At 42.5% G+C, this 20,057-nt stretch overlaps 1 protein-coding gene across 1 annotated transcript in view; it reads left to right on the top strand.

Annotated features, from left to right (window-relative positions):
- The window catches only part of HECTD4 (HECT domain E3 ubiquitin protein ligase 4), a 467,625-nt gene that overhangs the window by 378,647 nt on the left and 68,921 nt on the right, over positions 1–20,057 (top strand). Inside the window, 4 exon segments of the mRNA XM_030218637.1 lie at positions 1,394–1,524; positions 1,908–2,113; positions 5,620–5,799; positions 15,863–17,154. Coding sequence (XP_030074497.1) covers positions 1,394–1,524; positions 1,908–2,113; positions 5,620–5,799; positions 15,863–17,154 — 1,809 coding nt within the window.

Consider the following 20,057-nt stretch of genomic DNA (forward strand, 5'->3'; position numbering starts at 1 on the left):
TGGAAACAGGATGCTGGGCTTGATGGACCTTTGGTCTGTCCCAGTATGGCAATACCTATGTACTTATGTAAGCTACAAGCCACCGACACTTTAAGTAGGTATCGAAGGGTAAGTTTCCATTGGTGAATGTCCCACTGCTTACTCATTCCCCCCCACCCATTTAGAGACATATAAAGGGCATAGATGAATGAAGTAAAGCCTTATATATGCAAGATATGCCACCTCTAGCTCCCCCACCCTGCATTGAACACTCCTATTGAGTCTCCGCTAGTCCCAATTCCCCACAAGCCCTACATCCTATAAAATCACCCACTTACCAATAATGGAACCTATCACTCTCTGTGAGCCCATACTGTTCTTGTAAGTCTTGGAAGGAGACAAATTCCCCTTTCTCCCAGACCTGCTCTAAAAAAACAAAGACCCTGGCATTCCCATCGGCTGTAGGTGGTGTCCAACTGACCTGGCAGTAAGCTAGAGCTCGGCTGATCACCATCTGGAGAAAATAGCACAATGCACATTTTAAAAGGAAAAACCTTTGTGGTGCTTCCCTTTGAAAATCCATTTTATTCCATTTCCTTTTATTTCACTTCTGAAAGGAAGTAAAGTGGTTCACAAAATACAACACAAGTGGAAGTACATAATACATTAAGAAGTGGCACAAATGTGCTTGTGAAAAGTCCATGTAGAGGTTTCTTAAAGTGCTATTTGAACTTGGCCTCTTCCAACCTAACCTGCCTCCTCCTGGATATGGGTAAAAGTAGGAGAAATAATTGTAACTGCGTTGAGGGGTGGAATTTGAGTGGGACATTTTACACTGGTTTTAATGGATTCCTTTTGATGAGAGGGCTTTTTCAAGTATTGGAGAGGACACACACACACCATTTTATAGCTGTTTAATTACATGAACAGTTAAGCATTCTCATACCTGTGTCCCTCCATGAGTTTTCTTTATACCTTTAAATGCAAGGAATAATAAAATGCATTCCAACAATAGCTGAGAGAGGGGAATGGAAAGAAGTATGATATATTACAATTGGCTGTTCTATCTCTTCATACTATCAGTGGATTTAGTCACTTATATTTTCCAGCAGTGTCATCATTTGCTTTTTCCATTTTCTGTCCTGAGGAAGACATTTACAGTTGAGAAATCTTTTTCTGATGAAGATATCGCTTTGGGGTTTTTTTTGGTTTTTTTTTTTGTTTGGGTTTTTTTGTTTGTTAGCCTTTACTTTTGTGCATTCAAGTGGATGAACATGACAAGTATACTTCTTTGTTTCTTTATAACTTTCTTTTTATTATAAACCTTCCAGATTTTAGAAAAGAAAATGCCAGTGCAATTTTTTTTTTTTTACAGTTGTAGTTACAAGAAGTACACATGTTTTATCTTCCTCAGAATGCTCCTGAACAGTTTCCTTCTGAAGACTTTCCAATTTCGGAATCTAAAGTCAGCATGGATATTAATTTTCCTGGTGCCACATTTGTCATCATGTCTTGTAAGGAGAGCCAGTCGGGATTTCGCAAAGAGTGAGTCATTTAAATAAGTAAGTGTGTATGTGTGTGTAATAGCTATTAGATAATTCACTACTTGGAGACTAAGTATAGGTTGCCAATTCTGTGTGTGTGTGTGTGTACATGTCCATATGACAGAGATAAGATAGATATGTAGACTGTACAAAATTAATAGTACTTCTTCGTGTTGGTTGATATACTTCAATGTTAAATGAAAAAAACATTTGGAAAACTGGTTTCACAAAGTAAAAAGGTGAACCCAGCACTTTAGTAATAGTATATATTAAATTGTCAATATGTTTATATCACTAGCCTGGTTACCAACATAAAGGAAGATTTTTGTGTTTTAAAAAAAATGTATGTATCAATATAAATATGTTGTTCTGTTTACTTTTCAGCTCCTCACTCTATAAGGCCCCTTGGGCTAGAGTGTTTGTGTATGGTCTTGGCCATAAAGTAAAAAGGAACGGCCAGTTAAACCTGATTGAGACAGTATGTTATCCTCGGGATGCTTCTCCGACGAACACCGGTCTGACCCCCCCACCTACAACCAATCAGTATCCAGCAGCAATCATTCCCACTGACAAAGTTCACATCAAACTAGGTAAACCTTTACATCTTCAGAAGACCAAGCATCCAGAGAGAAGAAAATATCTTATTACCTGCATAAGGAGTTTTTGTTTAAATACTATAAATGTTAAAGCTGTTCAATATCCTCACAGGATATTGGCATCATCTGTGGTCTTGTTTAGAGAACAATAGATGAGTCTTTGGAGGACAAAAGAATCAGTGGGTATGACGATCTGTTAAGCTGTTAAGTTGCTTGATCAAGGGAGCGGCAACTAGCTCTTCTATCAGAAACAAAACTCATATGAACTATTGCTTTGCTATGATTTCCTGAAGCTGGCTGAGCATCATTGACTTTTGAAGAAAACAAAAAACAGCTGAGCACCCAATTTAGAGAACTAAGGTCTCAGAACATACAGTGGGGGAAATAAGTATTTGATCCCTTGCTGATTTTGTAAGTTTGCCCACTGACAAAGACATGAGCAGCCCATAATTGAAGGGTAGGTTATTGGTAACAATGAGAGATAGCACATCACAAATTAAATCCGGAAAATCACATTGTGGAAAGTATATGAATTTATTTGCATTCTGCAGAGGGAAATAAGTATTTGATCCCTCTGGCAAACAAGACCTAATACTTGGTGGCAAAACCCTTGTTGGCAAGCACAGCGGTCAGACGTCTTCTGTAGTTGATGATGAGGTTTGCACACATGTCAGGAGGAATTTTGGTCCACTCCTCTTTGCAGATCATCTCTAAATCATTAAGAGTTCTGGGCTGTCGCTTGGCAACTCGCAGCTTCAGCTCCCTCCATAAGTTTTCAATGGGATTAAGGTCTGGTGACTGGCTAGGCCACTCCATGACCCTAATGTGCTTCTTCCTGAGCCACTCCTTTGTTGCCTTGGCTGTATGTTTTGGGTCATTGTCGTGCTGGAAGACCCAGCCACGACCCATTTTTAAGGCCCTGGCGGAGGGAAGGAGGTTGTCACTCAGAATTGTACGGTACATGGCCCCATCCATTCTCCCATTGATGCGGTGAAGTAGTCCTGTGCCCTTAGCAGAGAAACACCCCCAAAACATAACATTTCCACCTCCATGCTTGACAGTGGGGACGGTGTTCTTTGGGTCATAGGCAGCATTTCTCTTCCTCCAAACACGGCGAGTTGAGTTCATGCCAAAGAGCTCAATTTTTGTCTCATCTGACCACAGCACCTTCTCCCAATCACTCTCGGCATCATCCAGGTGTTCACTGGCAAACTTCAGACGGGCCGTCACATGTGCCTTCCGGAGCAGGGGGACCTTGCGGGCACTGCAGGATTGCAATCCGTTATGTCGTAATGTGTTACCAATGGTTTTCGTGGTGACAGTGGTCCCAGCTGCCTTGAGATCATTGACAAGTTCCCCCCTTGTAGTTGTAGGCTGATTTCTAACCTTCCTCATGATCAAGGATACCCCACGAGGTGAGATTTTGCGTGGAGCCCCAGATCTTTGTCGATTGACAGTCATTTTGTACTTCTTCCATTTTCTTACTATGGCACCAATAGTTGTCTCCTTCTCGCCCAGCGTCTTACTGATGGTTTTGTAGCCCATTCCAGCCTTGTGCAGGTGTATGATCTTGTCCCTGACATCCTTAGACAGCTCCTTGCTCTTGGCCATTTTGTAGAGGTTAGAGTCTGACTGATTCACTGAGTCTGTGAACAGGTGTCTTTCATACAGGTGACCATTGCCGACAGCTGTCTGTCATGCAGGTAACGAGTTGATTTGGAGCATCTACCTGGTCTGTAGGGGCCAGATCTCTTACTGGTTGGTGGGGGATCAAATACTTATTTCCCTCTGCAGAATGCAAATAAATTCATATACTTTCCACAATGTGATTTTCCGGATTTAATTTGTGATGTGCTATCTCTCACTGTTACCAATAACCTACCCTTCAATTATGGGCTGCTCATGTCTTTGTCAGTGGGCAAACTTACAAAATCAGCAAGGGATCAAATACTTATTTCCCCCACTGTAGGTGCCAAAGTACACTTTAAACAGGAGCCAAACTTGTGTACCCATATCTTTTGAATACTGACCTGTTGATCTTTCTTCAGACTAAACTAGTGAGTTACCATGCTCCAGGTCACATGAAGAATATGAATAAAGTCTAACAATAGAGAATCTCTCCCCTAAAAACAGGGTCAAAATTTAGCTATGGTGGTCAGTGGGTTTTTTTTAATGCTCGCCATTGCTGTATTAAATCTAGATATTCAATACCAGTATCTGGAAAGTAGCTGGCACTGAACATCTGGATAAGATGGTCAGTGGCAGTGCTGTGTGGATGGTGGTGATATTCGGCCTTCTATTAGAAGTGTTGTCTTAACTTTATCTAGATAGTTTTTGGTTAGTGGACCGACCGAGCATCACTGTTAGCTAGACAGCATTGTGGAATACCCTCACTCCACCCATGGACTGCCCTGACACTATCCAGATAGCACTGGGCAGTCTGTAATAATTATCAGTGGCATTATCTGGATAATGATGCAAAAAATTGCAGACTGACCCCAGTGAGAAGCATTGATTGAGGCAGCAAGTACTTAAAACCAAAACACATAATATAAATTAATTTCTAGAATACTGAGTATCCTATACACCAGTGGTTTTAACCCAGTCCTCAGGGATCACCTGGTCAGTTACGTTTTCAACATTATCAGGGTTATACCACATTTTTGGAAAACTAACATTCAGTATGTTTTATATGCCAAAATGACTAAGGGTATCCAAGATATTCAAGATATCCACAATGAATATGCATAAGAGATTTGCATAACAAGAAAGTAGTGCATGCAAATCTATCTCATGTGATTGTGGATATCTTGAAAACATGTCTGGCAGGGTGGACCTTGAGGACTGGGTTGAAAACCACTGCTATAAGCAAATCTAATTGTGCTGAAAAGGTACCATTATCTGTCTAATTTTTTGCTACGGTTCGTCAGTTAAAGACTTTTAAGACATATCTACAGTGTAAATATGCCCCCTCCAAACATTTGTTTTTGTGAGCTTCTCATAGAGCACCTCCTTCTGTAATTGAATTTCCCTTCTCTCTTTTTGCTAATTATAGACGTTGCTTCTATATTAAAGCTACATTATTACTAATTTGTATTTCATGATACATTAGCCTGTTTGAGTGATGAACATTTTGCTCATTTTTACTTAGGTATCCAGGAAATCATTCTCTTACAATTTAAGCCACTTCATTGTCAGAAAGCAATAATATTTACAACTAAAGATACTAATGTGTGTTAAAGTGCGTTATTAGTAATTAGGTGCTATTGAATAAAATGGGACTTGCATTAAAAGGCATTAGCAAATAATAATACTAGCTGTAAATGATTATTTTGTTGTACCATGTTTTATGATTATACTAATGAGGTGAGCAGATTCTTCATCATATTTATGATACCAACTTACCTTACATTGAGTATCATAAATGACATCAGTGTTTAATATGTTTTCTGTAATCTAGTGATAAGTCTGGTCACTGTCTTTACTTGAATTGTTTTTAGGCGTATCTCCTCCGCCAGGAGCTGTTGTAGTCATGCATTCCCTACCTCTGGAATTCCCATTGGCCATGGCATTTACAGAGCAACTGCTTAGCTGGAAATTAGAGGATGGGGATGGAAGATCTGAAGATGAACCTGATACTGTTCCTGCCTCTGTGCTTCTGCAAGTAGTAGAACTGTTAGGTAAGATGCAGGATGCTCTGAATAAACTTTAGGTGTGTAAACCAGTAGACAGTATTGAAGAGCCAAGATAATGGCTTTAGAATCTGAAAACTAAAGACTCTCTTCTCTTTAAAAGGGAATGGGACTTGATATACCACCTTTGTGTTTTTTTGCAACTACATTCAAAGCGGTTTACAAAGTATATACAGGTACTTATTTGTACCTGGGACATTGGAGGGTTAAGTGACTAAACACTGTGCTAAGACTAAGGGGCATTTGGCATTTTTCCCTTAAATACATGGGAATAATTGTATAACAATAATTGGCAGGAAGATCACATAAGCACATATCTTATGTCTGTTTTTATAAAGGTAAAATATGCATTTCTCCAAGGACAAGCAAGCCAGTGCAGACGCTGACTAGCAAAATTATTATGGAACTTTCTAGCAGCGTCCCACTGCACATACGCTTGTTCCTTTTTGGCTTGACAAGTGAGCGCTGGTCCCTCAGTCATATAAGATAGCTAAAGAATGTCACCCAGCTGTGAGAATATTTTGCCTGCTGTCCTTGGGAAAACATCTGCTGCAAGTGAGTAACTTTGCTTTATGTACCTTATAAAATTTTTACCCAAGGAAAGGAGGTAAACATTTATGCCTGCTGTATTCGTGGATATATCAGTAAGAATTGGCATATATGCATGCTTATTTTATTTTGTTTTGTATATATGCAATTATACAGTTATAAAGCCAAACAATTACAACTTGTTCAGAAAACAGCTAGAACATAAGAATGCTAAACATTAAAGAAGAAAAGAAAACTTAATAGGAAATGCACTGTACAGTCCACCATTAGTCCCAATACACTGTTCCAGGCACACAAGACCAATATTGATGAATTAACCTACACTCCCACCAAATATGAAAAAAGAGCATCGCTTTTAATTTCACAGGTGTATAATACCGTGTTGCTACCTTATAAGCATTCTCTTTAATCAACAAACAGAAGCTTTTGGAACCTCTTTAAATACTCGTTTCTATTCACTCTGTGTAATCTCTATGCCCAAAATGAGCCTCCCAATGTTCCATAAACCTAAATTTCTGAAAATTTCAACCCTGAAAAAACCTATATAACAGGTAGAGGGGCCCTGGCCGTTTAACCAAAACCCTCCATAAATTTTCAGTGTTCAGTGTCATCTGGGTCAGGTTTAAGCCAACCTTGTCTCATCATACAATGTTTTACCTGCAAATATGAAAAAACATTTCCCTCATTTAAACCGTAAGTCCTCTTTAGATCCTCAAAGGGGATAAACTCTCCAACATCTAAAAACTGACAGAAACAAATAAGCCCCCTCCCCTCCCACCTAAGAAACACCTCACTCTCTCTACTTGAAAATAGGGCTCCAATCGGAGCGGAGCCAAAGACGAACTCTGACTCCGAATCCCCACTCTCCCTTTCACCGATCTCCACAATCCCAAAAGATGGTTCATAAAGGGATTGATAATATGCCTCCTAAACTCCAATGGCATCCGAGACATCTAAAGCAAATAATGTATGAGAAAAAAAATTATCCTGTTCAAGTAAAACTCCCCCCTTAGCAGGAGACCCCCCCCATTCCCACAATTGTCTAATTTGTCCTGCTCACTAATACTACAAAATATTTGCCACTGCACAACCCCCCCCCCCCCCCCCCCAATTCCAAACCATGCCAAAATACTTTTTGGGCCAGTCTAGGGTCTAGGCGATCTACATGCCTTCCCAAAACAAACCAAGAAGATTCCCCTTGCAACATCTGTAAAACCCCCTCAGGAACCGCTATGTAAAGTGTTTGGAAACCCCCCCCCCCCCCCCCCCAATAGACTGGGAAACACATTCATTTTTAAAGCAGCAATCGTTCCCCACCAAGATAACCAGGTGGACTGCCATCTATGTAAATCCCCCCCTAAGAGTCCAGATGAAAGGATTATAATTGAGTGAATAAAGTTGCATAAGATCCCAAGGTAACTGTATACCTAAATACCTAATGTGAGTTCTCGCCCATTTGAAAGGAAAATTACTTTGCAATAATGCTTTCTCCTGAGGATCAAGGGTAAGTCTTAATAGCTCTGTTTTATCTAGATTCACTTTAAAACTTGCCACCCTCACAAACTCCTGCAATTTCTGTAATATAATTGGAAGAGATAATTTATGTAATTTATTTAACACATTTATATCCCACATTTTCCCACTCAGTTGCAGGCTCAATGTGGCTTACACAGTACCGAAGAGGCAGGCTCCGGTTCAGTAAAATACACATACACAATATAGTAGTAAGCATGTAAGAAACGTAAGTATAAGGCAACAAAGAAATAAAGAGGGGGTGGTGATAGAAATCCAGTACAGTCCATAGCTTTGCTGTGTCGCAGGAAGTAGAAAGTTAACTTGGGTCAGGGGGGTAGGCCTTCTTAAACAAGTTGGTTTTCAGTAATTTCCTGAAGTTAAGATGGTTATGGATAGATCTCACGGTTTTGGGCAGATAGATGTGGGCGCCCCACATACATCAAAATGTCGTTTGCAAATAATGCTAACTTATGAGGAGGCTTCTCACCCAGCTGGAAACCTTAAATATTTGAATTAGAACAGATCCGTTGAGCCAAGGGCTCAATGGACAAAGCAAATAAAAGAGGTGAGAGGGGACAGCCCTGACAGGAGCCCTTTGCTATTTGAAATTTATTTATTTATTTATTGTGAACATTTATATCCCACATATTCCTACCAAGGCAGGCTCTATGTGGCGTACAATGTTAGGAGAAAAGTACAACATAATAGCAGTAGGGCAAAACAGAGGATAAAGTAGATAAGGGAAAACTGCAGGGGAAAGGAAGGCGGAGATGCAAAAGATCAAGCAGCTGAGGAGAATGATCGATCACATAGGTAGGTCTTCAGGGATTTCTTGAATAGGCTGTGATCAGAGGTCTCTTTTAACGCAGATGGCAGAGTATTCCAATAATGGGGACATTGGAAGCAAAATGAAGAGGCAAAGAGCAGCTTGTATCTTAAGTTCCTGCAGTTAGGAAAGTGGAGATTGAGATAAGTGCGGGACGACTGCACGGAATTCCTAGGTGGGAGGTCGACCAGGCTGAACATGTAGGCAGGGGAAGGAGCGTCCCCGTATATAATCTTGTGTTTGAGAGCACAGACTTTGAATTCAATCCGCTCTTTAATCGGGAGCCAGTGGAGCTTCTCACGAAGGGGCGATACTGCCTCAAATTGAGATTTGCCAAATAGCAGCCTCGCCGCCATGTTCTGCACTGTCTGGAGTTTCTTAAGGGCATGCTCCTTACAACCAGTGTAAATTCCATTGCAGTAGTCGAAATGGCTCAAGATGAGGGAATGGATTAGTGACCTGAATAGGTCAAATGGTAGGTACTGCTTGATATGCCTGAGGGACCTCATGGACAGGAACATTCGCTTCATAATGGACGAGACTTGAAGGTCAAGAGTCAAGTGGGGGTCCAGAATGACACCAAGGAGTTTCAAACTTGCTGCGACAGGAATGGAGAAGTTCTGCGCAGTAACCGTGCCCGGTATAGACTTCTTGAACTGGGAGGAGAGGATGAGGTACTGCGTTTTTTCCCGATTAAGTTTAAACTTGAATATGTTAGCCCAATTGACCATGATGTCGAGACTGTCCTGAATTTCTGCTGAGATTTCGGCTGTGGAAGACCGAAAGGGGATGTAGATAGTCACATCATCAGCATAGATGAAGGGATTCAGGCCTTGGTTGTGAAGGGCTGTTGCTAGAGGCATCAGCATGATGTTGAACAGGGTAGGCGAAAGGGGTGAGCCTTGAGGAACCCCACAAATAGATTTCCAGGAAGGTGAAATAGAGGACTGGACTTTGACCCGATAGGAACGGCAAGACAGAAATTCCCAGAACCAATCCAAGACAGTACTTCCAACACCATTTTCAGCTAGTAACATGAGGAGGAGATTGTGGTCAACCATGTCAAACACGCTCGACATATCAAACTGAAGAAGTAAGATGTTTTTACCAAAGGACAGCTCTTTTCTAAAGTTGGACAGTAGAGTAACTAGTACTATCTCAGTACTGTGGTGAGGTCGGAATCCAGACTGGGAGGCATGAAGAATCAAAAATTTGTCCAAATAATCAGCAAGCTGAGAATTCACCAAGCTTTCCATAGTTTTGACGAGCAGTGGTATAGTAGCGACAGGGCGGTAGTTATTAATACTAGGCTCACGTTTCGGGTCCTTCGGGATTGGCGTCAGGAGAATATGGCCGTGATCAACGGGGAAGCGCCCGCATTGGAGCATGTAGTTCAGATAGGATGTAAAGTCATCAACAAAACATTACAGCGCCGATTGCAGCAGGTAGTTAGGGCAGCAATCCAGCTTGCAGTGCATACGAGAAAATTTGCGACGGGCCAGAGAGACCCTCTCCGTGGTGACTGGCTCAGAGGTGGACCAATGACGATCAGCTGGGCAAGGGCCATGTGCAGGTGCAAGACTTTGAAGGAAGGCAGCAGCACTAGAGGAGCTGAGAGGGAGCGAGCTCCAAAGTAGAAGGATTTTGTCCCTGAAATGGTTGGCCAACTGGATTGCTGATGGCATGCCCTCACTTGGAGAAGTAACTGGAGTAGTGTCAAGTAAGGAATTCAGCTGGCGGTAGAGCTTCCGTGCATCCAACATAGCCGTTTGAATTTTTTTCTGGTAGAAAGCTCTTTTGGCCTGTTTGATGGCATATTTGTAAGAGTGAAGTGAGAGCTTCCAAGCTGAAAAGGTGTGATCGTTAGATTTCTATCATTTATACCAAGCCCTTTCCAGTCGCCTAGTTTGTTGTTTTAGCGCTTTAAGGTCAAGAGTGAACCAGGCTTTAGATTTGCAGTGAAAGGAGGATTTAGGCTACAAAGGTGCAAGCCCATCTAAAATGCATTGACACCAGTTCTCCCAGCAAGTGAGGTAATCGAGGGAGGCTGTGTTTGCATGCCAGGCACACCCATAAATTTCCTCCCATAATGATTTGAGGTCAATGGCCCCTTTTGTATAGTAAGTGGTAGGCGGTATGGGAAGTGGATGGCTATTCTTCCGCCAGCGGACAGCAAACCTTAGTTGATAGTGATCAGACCAAGGGACAGCTGACCATAACAGGATTAAATACACTGAGGACAGAGTCATTGAGGAGCTTGTAGGCAAACAGATCAAGGGTATGGCCTTTTAAGTGCGTCGGGTGTAGATCAGGATAATGAAGATCCAGGAGGTTGAGGAAGCTCAGGCATTGGAAAGCGCTGGGAGAGTGCTGATTTTCAAGATGGAGGTTCAAGTCACCAAGAACCAGGATGCTGGAATAGTTGGTGCAGGAAGTGGAGAGAAAGTCCATGAAATCCGCCTGACTAGCAGCCCAATTGTTGGGTGGCCTGTAGAACAGAATGCAACAGAGACAATCTTGTAGAGAGCTGCTGTGGACCTTGATGGAAGCGATCTCAAGACTAGGCGATATGGATTCAGCCAGAGAGTCAATGCGGAGCCCCGAGTGATAAATCACGGCAAGGCCCCCACCTCTTTTCCCCGGCCTGGTCCAGTGCACGATTTTGAAGCCAGGGGGGCAGAGGTCTAGGAGAATCGGTCCTTAGAGTCACGTATCCACGTTTCCCTGATAAAGAGAAGGTCCAGTTCATCAGTGGTGAGCCAGTCCGAGATAGTTTCCATCTTGTTGATCACAGACCGTGCATTAACATAGCCCATGTTGATGGAGAGGTGCGGATCCGGATGAGTGTTCGTACAAAAGAGATACTGAAGATGCCTTTGCTTGGGGGTGCAACTGCGGTGCAAGGTAAACCGTTGAAAAGCGCTGGGGTAGTGGCCAGGAAGAGAAGCCGTAGAGAGATGGTTAGAGAGGCGAAATGCTTTCTGAGTGGTAACAATCACAGGAATGGTACTGCTGTCAGACATGAGTGAGGTGAGAAAGGCACAGAAGGGGGCGAGAAAATGATGAAGAATGAAGAGGAACTGTGAGTGGAGCATGACAGGGACTGCACTACTCAAGCAGTACAGAACCCATAGACGAGAAAGCTTATGTGCAGACAACAGGTGGCGGCAAAGGAGAAGATATCCAGCTTGTGTAGAGCAGAGACTGTGCTGTGTGCTATGAGCAAGAGAGCACAGATGATGGCAGCAGAGGAAGAGGACAAACGCTGGTGTTCAAAGTGTTGCAAGAAATATATGTTGGTTTGTGGCTACTGTCAAATCCTGGAAGTACTGCACTTCTAGAGAGAACCATAGGGGGCAGTTGTATGCAGAGCAAAGGACCTTCTTTAATGGAGCAGTTAAGGCTCCTCTTCGCTGTCTTTTCTTCAAGCTGAAGAGGATTAACTCGTTTGACAGTCAAGCACTGGAACCGGGACAGCCTCCATAGATCAGCTGGTGCGAGGAATGCCGGCAAGCCCCAGCCTGGTCGATGCGGAGAAGGTGGAGCTTCACAACTGAAAATGAGCAGGCACACGCCAAACGCTCCTCCTCTCCAAGCACCCCCACATTCAGAGTTTGGTGAATATTATCTCCCACTTGACATTTGGGAACAAAGCCCTGCCTGATCCTGATGGATCAATCTAGGCAGCACCAATCCCAAGCGCTCTGCCAACACCTTAGCCAAAAGTTTAACATCTACATTGAGCAAAGGCACCGGGTGATAAGAACCACAATTCGCTGTGTCTTCCCCAAATTAAAAAAAAAACGTGATGCCCACCTTTCACATATTAGGGGGCAACAAATTCCCCCTCAACAATCCATTACCCACCTGAGTCAATGACTCCCCCACTTCTACCCCAAACACTTCGTAAAATTTTGCACTAAAACCATCAAGTCCTGGAGCCTTCCCAATCTGTAAATTCTTGATAGCTTTTCCCACTTCCTCTATCCATATGAGGACATTCAAACTATCTCGTACAGATAATCCACCAAATCTGCCTCTGCACAGGGTTCTGACTGCTCATACAATTCCTATAAAAGTGTAGAAATTGTTTCCGAATAGAGTCATCAGAATAACAAAAGTACCCCCCCCCCCCGGGCCCCTAATCAACAACTGAGATGCTCTACATTCCCTCAAAAATCTCGCCATCTGAGTTCCTGGTTTACTACCAAATTCAAAATGATGCTGCTTTAAGCAGCGATGCATAAAATCAATTTGTTACAACTGCTAATGCCCGAATTCCACCCTAACAAAATTCAGCTACCTCCATACCCTATCACTGTGATCTCTCTGATGCCTCTGTTCTAACTGAGTAAGTTGCTCACGGAGCCTAAGGTGTGTCTACGCGCTCTCCTTTTTCCGGCAAGCTCCCCCCACTTCACCAAGTGTCCCCGAATGCCGTAAGGACATCCCGTAAATACTATCAGTCACAATTCTGTTATTTTCCAGAATTTACTTTTGAATAATTAACCAGTAGAGAGATGTGGTAGCCGTGTTAGTCCACTTCTAAAAGCAGTCAATAGAAATAGAATAAAATAAAACATAGAAAAGAAAATAAGATGATACCTTTTTTATTGGACTAACAATACATTTTTTGATTAGCTTTTGAAGGTAGCCCTTCGTCAGATCAGAAATAAGCAAATTTTGATAAGTAACAGCATATATAAGTGAAACATTAAAGTATATCAGTGACGGTCTGAAATACTTTGATACTCCCTCATCCCTCCTGCCTCCACCTTGTTGTAAATGTACAGGGAGGGGCAGGGGTGTGGGTTGGGTGCAGGAGGGAGGGAGGGAGAGGTGTGTGCCTGCTCAGGGGAAGGGGTTTGGTCCACAGGTCCACCAGGGAAATTGTTTTTAAAACACGGGGTGGAGGGGGCGGGAGGAGGTGAGAGGTCGGAAGCACAAGCAGGCAGTCATTATAGCTTCCTGCTTGTGCTTCTCTCCTGTCCGACAGCTCCAGAGCAGCCCTAATTTAACAAGCAAACGCAGCCTCCCTCGATTACCTCACTTGCTGGGAGAACTGGTGTCAGTGCATTTTAGATGGGCTTGCACCTTTGTAGCCTAAATCCTCCTTTCACCGCAAATCTAAAGCCTGGTTCACTCTTCACCTTAAAGCGCTAAAACAACAAACTGGGCGACTGGAAAGGGCTTGGTATAAATGATATAAATTTGCTTGTTAAATTAGGGCTGCTCTACTACTACTACTATTTAGCATTTCTATAGCGCTACAAGGCATACGCAGCGCTGCACAAACATAGAAGAAAGACAGTCCCTGCTCAAAGAGCTTACAATCTAATAGACAACTCTGGAGCTGTGCATCCCTTGGAATACACATTAGATTACGAATGAGCTGATTAGAATACTAATAAGCTCATTGTAATATATTTGCATGGGGTTCTCGGTGGCCGCTAACAGCACACATTAGAGCCACGGAAAACCCCTTTGTGCATTCCTAGCTACGTAAACATTTGCTTTAGACTGGCTGGAACCAGTCTAAAGCAAATGTTAATCGCAAGGTAAGCTTTATGCATCTGGCCCTTCTCCAAAATCCCCTGGGATGCTGGTAACCCTCCAGGACCAATTCGGCCCATACTGGAGAGTGGTCAGAAACATTCATCAGATCTATATTAACATCCTGAACCTTGTCCCATAACCCCTGATGACACCACAACAGATCAATCCTGGTATAGGTTCCAGCTGAGTAAGTGTAAAAAATATAACTCTTGGTTGAGGGGTGGTGTAAGTCCCATACATCCAAAGGATCCAAGCCTTTAACAAGGCAAAAAAGACCTTTCCTATGCCTCCGATAGTAATCTCCCCTTAGCTCTAGAATTATCCCATACCCCATCTGGAGCCAAATTAAAGTCCCCTCCTATAATAACCTGTTCCCTCACAAAATTCTGTAAAGGCAACAGAAGAGATTTTGAATAAAGAACCCTAATTCTTATTAGAAGCATAAATATTTACAATTGTAATAGGAATTCCACCTATCTTACCAAACACTGCAATACACTGTCCCAGTGGGTCCTTATAACTCTCCTCCACTACCAAGGAACAAGTAGATATACATAATATCATCAAACCCCCTTTTTGCCCCTCATGCCAAGAAATGAGTCCCAAAGACCCCCAAATGATCAGTGTACAAGATGTTGATCTCTGGCCCTAAGGTGAGTCTCCTGCAGTAGGATAATATCCCACTGTAAGTGTTCTAACTCATTAAACTATACCCTGCTTCCTCGCATCATATAATCCATTGACATTCCATGTACCCACTTTTAACCCCTTAGAAACACCCCCCCATCCCACCCTCCCAAAGCCAAGGAACCATGCTGGCTTTGACCCACCTCTGTCAGCCCACACTTTGAAGGAAGATCCCCCCACCCCTGAGCAGGACCCATCCCATCCTAAAGGCCTCCCCCTCCCCCAGCACATATACAGACCCCACAATCAGTCATACAGACAGTCCACTGCACTCTAACCACCTCCAAATGTACCCAAAGTCAGAGCATAACAAACATCTAACTCAGTCCATTAAAAGTTCAAAACAGTTCAGGTGTCCTGTGTCCACGCTTGTGGCACAATCTTTGATCTTCAACCAGGAACCTTATGCCAGCCATCCGTATCCTCTGCATGCTGAGGGGTAGTTTAGTGCTTCTCTTCTCACGGGCAGATCCTTGCAGCCCAGCTCCTTCAGCACCCACCAGGTGTCTGTGCACTTGGACACCTTTCTTGACGTCCTCCACTGTAAGCAAGAGCCTAAATGGGAACAGCCACCGGTATCTATAATGAGCAGTATGAAGATAGTTTTATAAGTTTTTCACCTAGCTTAGATGTGTGTTGGTGATGTGCTATTTTGGCAGATACTATATGATAACATATGGTCAGCATTGGTCAGCTAGTGCATAGCCCTTGATTTTTACTTTTCTACCTTCTGAATATGAACCATAATGTGAATTGGCTCAACTTTTTTGTTTTATTGCATTCTTTCTGTGTAGCATCTTGTACAGGGTGTATTTTTTTAAAGCAACATCTGTGTTTTTAAACATTTGGAAAATGTAAGCAATAAAAAGACAAACTTACTGAAATAGTGTGACCTGTGTTCTTGCTTTTTATATTTAGGAAATTTGCTATGGACAACTGACATGGCAGCTTGTGTGAAGGAACTACTTTTTCATCTACTTGCTGAACTTCTTCGTAAAATTCACCATTTGGAACAAAAAAAGAACCCGTCAGGATTGACTTTCTCCATTACGCTGCAGCTGAACCCCTGTTTAACCATGCTTATGACTTTGCAAGCAGAATTACGCAAGCTATATGATGAAGAAACTCAGAACTGGGCTTCTGGAAATGCCTGCAGTGGCACTGGCACTGGAATAACAGATCAGGGGCGGTTCTCTACATATTTCCATGCACTGATGGAAGTTTGCCTTGCAGTAGCAGAAGTGACCCTTCCAATCAGTATGAGTTCGGCAGTCGGCGTGATGTCATCTAGTGGTCCAAATCTAAGTGATTCTTCATCTTCCTCCTCATCTTCTCCAGGACAGACCCCACAGAGCCCAAGTCTCCTCTCAAAGAGAAAAAAAGTAAAAATGAAACGGGAAAAGACCTCCTCTGCCAGTAAACGGTCTTCTTCATTGACAGCAGATAATGATACTGCAATCTTCAATATTGGAGGAGGCAAACCTGAGGATATGTTATGGTTTCATAGAGCCTTGACCCTTCTGATGATTCTTCGACATCTTACAAACAAAGACCCGCAAGGGTTGGCTGTGACGAATGATGCAATAGCTGATGCTTGCCAAGCACTTGTTGGCCTGACTGCTCATAGTCGATTACTTGTGATTTCTGGCATACCAACCCACTTAGAGGAGGCAGTTGTCAGAAGTGCAATTCGAAAGGCATGCAGCGCACATGGTGGCATATTCAAAGATGAAATTTACATTCCTTTGCAAGAAGACGACCCTAAGAATCCTAAGGCCAAGGCAGAAGGAGGAGACTGTCCAACAGAATTAGACAAGTCATCTTCACTTACTGGTGCAGACAATTTGGACTTGAGCAGCTCTAGCAGTACCTTACCTGCTACAAGTGTTAGTGCCTCAGCTTCCACAAGCCAGGCCTCAATCTGTAGCTCTCAAGGCGTCTCACAGACAACCAGCGATCTCTCTGTGGATCAGTTTCAAGGCAGACAGGACCTGGCCATTCCTCCAGGCTTGTTAGAACCACATGTCATTTCCAGTCAGGACAGTTTAGATCTCTCATTGTGTAGCACTGGGAGTCTGACCAGTATTGGAGAACCACTTGACAATATAGAAGCAGCTTCTTTTTCAGATGTTGGATCTATGTACACAGTTGCATCCTTGGATAACCAACTTGTGCCATCACGACCAATCAAAGGTTTTGCTGTAGTGGAGGTAACAATTTTCCAAATAAGGGGAATTAATGTATAGCTCTTTACTGCATTAGGCCCTAGAAATATTGCTAGGATTTCAATGCTACTTGTTTCTCGCTTCCTCTTAAACTAAAGAATCTTATGGTCGATATATGTGAAACTTTATCGAAATGGGCAAGTAAGTGAAACAGATCTGACTATCTTGGTTTCCATGTAAGGAGGGCAGCCAAATAAACATTACTCAATTCTGGTGCATGTTTATTCCTCAATACAAAGAAAACATATTTCTAAATGTTTCAATTTTGTTTTGAACATGCAGAATTCATATTCATTTGCACAGGAAATTTTTAACTCGCATTTCTTAATATGTTTTCAAATACTTGAAATGTAAAGGTTATAACAGAAAACTCCACCACCAAAAACCTCCAAAAGTCAGTATTTTTGTTTTCTGTTATAACCTGATGCATGTTGCTTCCAAAAATCATGGTATATTTACTGTGAAGCTTTACCAGCTTGCAGGGTTTGAAGAGTTGTTATACAACAATTGTAGATCTAATAATGTGGGTCCAGATACAGTATTAGCCATCCCATGTCCCTTCATGCTCAACCTTTTTTTTAGTTGGGACACATCTGTCAGACAATACTCACATATGTAATATACCATATGTATGACCCTCATGGAATTAAGTCTAACACAGTATTGCAGATTTTTTTAGTTTTCAACAGTTTTTATTAATGAAGCACAAAATTAGTGTGTACATATTGAAAGTACCAGTACAATCAACCAACAAACACTAGGTTCGATAATTGTCAAATATTACACATCTTCATTAATATTTTAACTTTATCCCCCCCCACCTTTTTGTTACTGATATTTGACATTTTATTCAACAGGGTTTATTAACAACAATTTAACAACAACTCCTTTCCCCCATACTCTTTCACTCTACCAATTGACATCATATATTCAAATGCAATAACTCCCCCCCCCCCCCCCCCCCCCCCCCCGAAATATAACCACTTTCAGATGTCAGCTTTACATTACACAAACAGAAGCATTGAACTAGAGACAAGCAAGGATGTGGGGGTCTTTCTCCCCTCCGTAAGAGAGCCAGGGGACCTGTGTTCTGATGGCCCTCCTACCCCTCTCCGGAAGATATCTTTAACAGACTGGAAAAAATGCTAATATACCCCCAAATGAGCTTCCCACTCCTCCTACCCCCCCCCCCTAAACCCTCCCTCCCCCCTCCCATGTCTGCTCTACTGTTTCCCAATTCCAAAGAGGTAATAAGGAAAATCCCTAATCCCATTCAATTTCCATTAGTCGCCAAGGGAAGCTTAGACAATGCTCCAAGTTTATTGATAATATGACTCCTCGCCCTATGAGACAATGTATTAATATATCCTTCCCAGGTAAGATAAAAATTGCTTTGTGTCTTAAGGTTAAGCAGAGAGTCCTGGAGCTCCATCATAAGTAAGTAATGTAAACAATTCCTCCATTGCCAAAAAGAGGGGTTCAATTCTTGTGTCCAATTAACAAGTATGCACTTCATGCCAACCAGAAAAGCCTTATGGGCCATTACATTCTGATATCTCGTACCCCCCTCCACTGGAGGCTGACAGCCCAATAGAATGCACATAGGCAGCTGTTTAACTGTCTTTCCTCCTATCCTTTCTAAGAACTTGACTATCCTAGTCCAAAAAGCTGTTATAGCTGAGCATTTCCAGAAAGCATGGTAGAAGTTATTATATAGCGCGCCACAGCGTCTACATTGGGCCGATTCTGTATACCCCATTTGACGCATCCGAGACTGAGAGGTGTATGCCCTATATATCACTCTAACCTGGCATTCTCGAAGGTTTGCGTTTTGCGTCCATTTCAAAACTCCTCTCCAACCCTTCAACAAATCTCTCGAAGTGACCTCTCTTTGTAGATCTGCTGTCCACTTAGCTGCCACTTGTGTGAGATCTCCCTGTGGCCGAGCCAGTAGTAGTCTTTTATATAGTAAGAATATCGAAATAGGATCCCCTGATACCATCTCGAATAAATTCCCCAGTTTAGTGGTCAAATCAACACCAAGTGCTGCTCAGGGTAGTGAGGCTATATAGTGTCTAAGCTGTTCATATGCGAAACATACCCCCAAATCTGCCGCATCTAATTGCAACTCGACCATCGTTTTGAGGCTGCCATTGGGCTCCAACCAATGGTGTAAAAGTATACGTTCCCCCTCTCCCCAGGACCTCAGTACAGGATTTTCATCTCCCGGGCGGAATGCCTCATTCCCTTGAAGGGGTAGTAGCCTACTGCACCTAGGATCGAAGGACCACAGCCTAGCCAGGTCTTTCCATATGGCCTTTAAGGGCCACATTAAAACACTAGTCCGCAACCTTACAGGCAGGTCTTTCAGTGCCCCATGTAAAACATACAACAGGTTTAAGGGACTACACCTCGCTTTTTCTATCTCGAGCGGGGTATAGTCCTCCCTCTGCAGGTACCAGTTCCTTAAATGGCGCAATAAACATGCTATATTATAACGTTTAATGTCCGGCACTCCCATCCCCCCACTTCTCCAAGGCCCCACTAATTGTGAAAACCGTATCTGAGGTCTTTATCCTGCCCACAAAAATTTGGAAAGCAGTTTTTGCAAGGATCTCAAGTATTGCAGATTTTTTAAGTTAAATGTAAACTTACTGTGGATCCACAAAACCCTTATCTCATGCCATTTGATTACCAACAACATAAATCTATCCATATTGATCAAAAAGAACTTCCAAGCTCACCTTATTAAACGTACTGTACCGCTTGACTAAATACAAAGAACACAGTGGTGTACAATGTCATAAAATATAAAAAGAAAATAAAAAGGAACTCCAGTAAACAATAGGAAAGCAAATTCACACAATTAAAAGCTACCTAAATAAAAA

The sequence above is a fragment of the Microcaecilia unicolor genome, chromosome 11 (genome assembly GCF_901765095.1).
Source record: "Microcaecilia unicolor chromosome 11, aMicUni1.1, whole genome shotgun sequence".
Taxonomy (NCBI): Eukaryota; Metazoa; Chordata; class Amphibia; order Gymnophiona; family Siphonopidae; genus Microcaecilia; species Microcaecilia unicolor.